This window comes from Cryptotermes secundus, unplaced genomic scaffold (genome assembly GCF_002891405.2).
Source record: "Cryptotermes secundus unplaced genomic scaffold, Csec_1.0 scaffold21, whole genome shotgun sequence".
NCBI lineage: Eukaryota > Metazoa > Arthropoda > Insecta > Blattodea > Kalotermitidae > Cryptotermes > Cryptotermes secundus.
This window is the reverse complement of record NW_019742548.1, coordinates 191,088-195,634: the sequence shown is the minus strand read 5'-3', so window position 1 is coordinate 195,634 and position 4,547 is coordinate 191,088. Positions and strand designations below refer to the sequence as shown.

General features: G+C 38.5%; 1 protein-coding gene across 8 annotated transcripts in view; it reads left to right on the top strand.

The window, feature by feature from the left end:
* The window catches only part of LOC111873250 (carcinine transporter), a 44,300-nt gene extending 40,129 nt beyond the window's left edge, over nt 1-4,171 (top strand). For all 8 annotated transcript variants that reach the window (XM_023867799.2, XM_033755021.1, XM_023867801.2 and 5 more), the window contains exons 10-11: nt 476-648; nt 3,310-4,171. In XM_023867799.2, coding sequence (XP_023723567.1) covers nt 476-648; nt 3,310-3,436 — 300 coding nt within the window. In that variant the 3' untranslated portion in view covers nt 3,437-4,171. The remainder of the gene's footprint in view (nt 1-475; nt 649-3,309) is intronic.
* The last annotated feature ends 376 nt before the right edge of the window (nt 4,172-4,547 follow it).

Genomic DNA, 4,547 nt, shown 5'->3' with positions numbered 1-4,547 from the left:
TATATGTCTTTGGTTGATGAGTGCCAAGAGAGCATAGAAGGGAAGAGATTGTCAAAGCGTTAAAACACGCCAACGCCAGGGAACAGCTGGCATCGTCCGGGCGTTAAAACACGCCCGCGCCAGTCAAAGAGTTAGACAGAAACTTCAGCGACTGCCGCGTTTGCCGAGCCTATCCCCAATTGTCTGCGACCTCCCCTCCCTTCACAATTTGTCTTCACAAAAAGGAAGTTTCTGCGCCCCACTCTGTATAAAAGGAAGCGAATTCCTTGACTAAGTGACTATAACCTACTAAAGAAAGAGTAAGCCCTGTGGAGATAGCTGTGTAATATTCAATTCCTGTATAAATATATATGTATTAATGTTTGTAAAACATTAATTTCATACATTTTTTTCTGATTCCAAGCATAAACTTTCACAAACCAAAAAAAGTTACTATAAAATTGTTTGCAAAGTTTGTTTCTTGATAAAATTTCAGGCAGTGTATAGCAGAGTATTGCCTCTCATTATAATGGGCACACTCTCTGTTGCTGGAGCCTTAGCCTCTGTTTTTCTGCCTGAAACGCTCAACATTCACCTGCCACAAACCCTGGAAGAAGGGGAAGCTTTTGGAGCCAATTTCAAACTTTTCAGCTGTCCAAGGAGAAAAAGGTAATCACAGCACTTTTCCACCAACCGCCGAGGTTATATTCATGGCTTACATTAATAATATCTGTATCTCACCTATTCCTATACCATTGTCACACAAACATCAACCCTGTTTTTCCATTTATTATGACCATCCAGTCTCTCCACATACCTACCTTATATGCCCACATATTCATCTTATCTTATTACACATATCTGTCCCGTTTAATCATGGATCTGTCTCATCCCATCTCTATTAATCTACCCCACATTTCACTCTATGTGTATTTACTTCACCCATACATCCTGCCTCTTCTGCCCCTCCATCTGTTTATCCTAATTCCCTAACTGTTCTACCTCTCTACTTGTATAACCAACTTTCCCCATATTTATCCTGCTTATTAACCTATCCATCTCAACCATCCATACAATCCATCTGTCTATGTGTCACGGTTTCATTGTACCTGTCTCATATATCATACATATTCCACCATTCAACCAATCAATATCTGCCCACCTACAAGTCCATCAATCCCACACTGCCAAAATGTACCCATCTGTGAGTCCTCTTATATCTCTGCACAGATCTATCTAAATACACATTCATTCTATTCTGTTGATGAATACCTATTGTCTAGAAAATAACTTAAGTACCCTTAAATAGCCTTGTGTGTAGTCACTGTTTATTCTTGGTTTCTCTTGTGTGAGAACTCCACTGGAACTGTACATATGTTTTGCACTTATATGACATATTCCACATCCTACAGTCATTTTGACTAACTTTGGATCCATGTAATGTAATGTAATATAATGTAATGTAATACAGGATGTTTCACGACTTTAGGGCATAACTATAGAGGTGATTTCCTAGGTCTTTGTGATCAAAATAGTTCATATAAATATGTGTCCGATTTTGGATGGTTACGGAGTTATGACTGTTTTTTCATTCCTGTACACATCCTTGTAACTGCGTCTGTCATCTAGCGGGTCGCTATTTTTAGCCAGCTACAGACAGAGCGTTCTCGTTATCTCGACACTTGAGAGGTACCTAAGGCATGGTGGGTTGGTATGTCCAGCCGTGACTAGTGTGGCGGCTACTGGTGTTCAGAACAGTTCTCATCTCGGTGTGTCTGTTACGTTCATGATGCCATTTACATTCTCATTTGAGGAGTATGCAGATATGATTTAAGTGTATGGGTCTTGTGACAGTAACTCAGTTCTTGCCATAGCTGAATATCAGAAATGGTTTCCAAATCGTAGAACACCGAACCAGAGAGTGTTTACTGGAGTTTACCAGGCATTGCAAGATACCGGTAGACTTCCCGGCATTCGTATTGCAGCCGAGCGTGGTGTTAATGAAGGTGTCAATGAAGAAGGCATTGTTCGTATGGTACACCGCAGTCCACGTACGGGTACGCAAAGAATTGCCAGCCAGGTCTCCAGACTTAAGCCCACTGGATTATTGTGTGTGGGGATGGATGAAAGAACTGGTTTACAATGTGAAAGTGGCAACGCGAGATGCTTTGCTTGGTCGCATTCTGGATGCCACTGACCACATAAGAAACAGCCAGCTGAAGCTGCTATGTGCTACCCACGCAGTTCACAACCGAGGGGCAGCCTGTGTTGTGGCTGGCGGTGGCATTTTCGAAAATCAGCTTTAAGCACCAATCAATTCAATTAAAGGTAATTTCACGAAGTTAACTTTACATTCATACTTTAAATGTATCATTTGTTATGCTGGTTTATTATTTTATTGTGTTTATTGTCAGTGATCGTTACCTTCTATTCTGAGTTTAAAATGGTCATAACTCTCTAAACGTCCAAAATCGGACACATGTTTATATGAACTTTTTTGATCACAAAGACCTAGGAAATCACCTCCTGCAGTTATGCCCTAAAGTCGTGAAACACCCTGTATATATATGCTCTAATGTCATGATCTGTCCATTTACATCTCACCTCTGTATATCTATCAAAGTACACTCAGTAATTGAGTTGTATGTTGCAACCGCAACATAAATTGACAAAATCTTACCTAATGAATGAATATATGAGGGGTAGGCCTTCTCGGCCCTTGCACCGCGACCTACAGTGGTCTATTGTGCTTAAATCTTACCAAAGTTGAAGAAATGCACTTTGAAATCAAGTTCTTGTGGTTCCACATGATATCAGAACTGTATTCTGCCTCAGCTCAAACACTTCTCTCTTTTTCTGAATCGACCATAACATGAGCCATTTCCATTGATATTCCCCCCAAAATTCACTTTTCTACAACTGGAAAAAGAGAAAGGTGAATTATTTCTATCTAGATGTTACAACATCCCCTTTTAACAGCTTTGGTCAATTTGCTCCAAATAAATAGTTTCCCGGTTGTTAGATGGTCATAATTAGCCCTGTTTCATATTTACCCAGATTTAATATCCCTCAACTTTGATCTCTGGGGTATACAAGAAGTGGTGTTCATGGAAACTTCAGCCAATGTTGATGTATAACAACACAGAATAGCATTAGCTATTCAAATTATAATTTTGGTAATGTTATAATGTGTTTGTGATCTCAACATCTGCCACATTGCAAGCAGTGAACATGGACCTTACTCCGGGAAAATTTGTATCTTATAAGTTTATGTAAAGTCAGGTTTTACTTCAATAGAGGGTATTAATGATACTGTTTTTGCTTTGTCAGGCCTCTGGATGATGAAAGCAATGTGAAATATCCTACAAAAGAACTATCTAATGGAAATGCTGAACCAACAAGGGATTCAGTTCCTGAATCACTTCATATTCTCACATGCAACAGTGGAGGGAGGTGATGAATCTTGCCTGCATTATGATTGTCAGGCAGCATTTTGTTTAGCAGGTTAAGTTGCTTGAGGAATAACTGGACAAATGTCTATGTGTGGCTAACCTAGCAAAAGTGAAATGAGTACAAATGTGTACAGTAATCTGATCATAATTTGGTTACAATTCGTGACTAATGAACAAAGATCATGCGTGACTGTGCCATAATATTATGGTACAGTGGTTAGAATTCCAGAGGTTCTGGGTTCTAATCTGAGCCAGGATATTGGCTACTGTGACAGGGTTTTGTGGCTTCCATTAGTTTACACAGGTGAATACAAGGTTAGTGTTGTACAACAAGTTTCCTCCTGCTTCCCTTCAAATTTATCATTATAATCATCTTACCACATGTCATTTGACCATCCAATAGTACAGCATCATAAAACAACCAACAATGAGTCCTTTCATTCTCAAGATTTCTCTTATACCGAAGTGTTTGTTTTTAAATGGGCATTTAAATCTGAGGGCATCATATCATGTAAAAATATCTTGAGTGGAAGAACTAAAGATACTGAGAAATTTATTAAAGGAAAAATACCCTGTAAGGTAAATGTGTGTCAGTAAAGACAGTCGAGGAAATAACACAAGAAACTACAAGCACACTGAGAAAACATATTGTTAAATATTTAGTTCCAATTGTGAATGAAATGGACAGACAACTTACACAAAACACACCGATTTTTCTAACAGATGTATGCAATATGACTTCAAGATTAAACTTTTTAATATATTTTCATTCTTTCTTCCTTACCAGCTCCTTGTGATGTTATACTATAGATATTCCAAGTTATCTATGAACTTAATTTTTAGCACTCATGTGTGCATGTTTTTGATATCATATGTGTGTGTTTATGCATGTCTTCATGTATGTAAGCATGTGTATTAATGTACATATTCATGGGGGCATTTGTGTTCATGCTTCTCAAAGTTTTTTCTTGTCTATGTGTATATTCATGTGATATTCTGTGTTTGTATGTGGGATATTTCGTACCTACACATATGTTGTGTCTGCATTCATGTGTCAGGAGGTGTGTTTGTGGTTGCCTGTGCTATGTGTGCATGTGTGATATTCATTAGCATTCG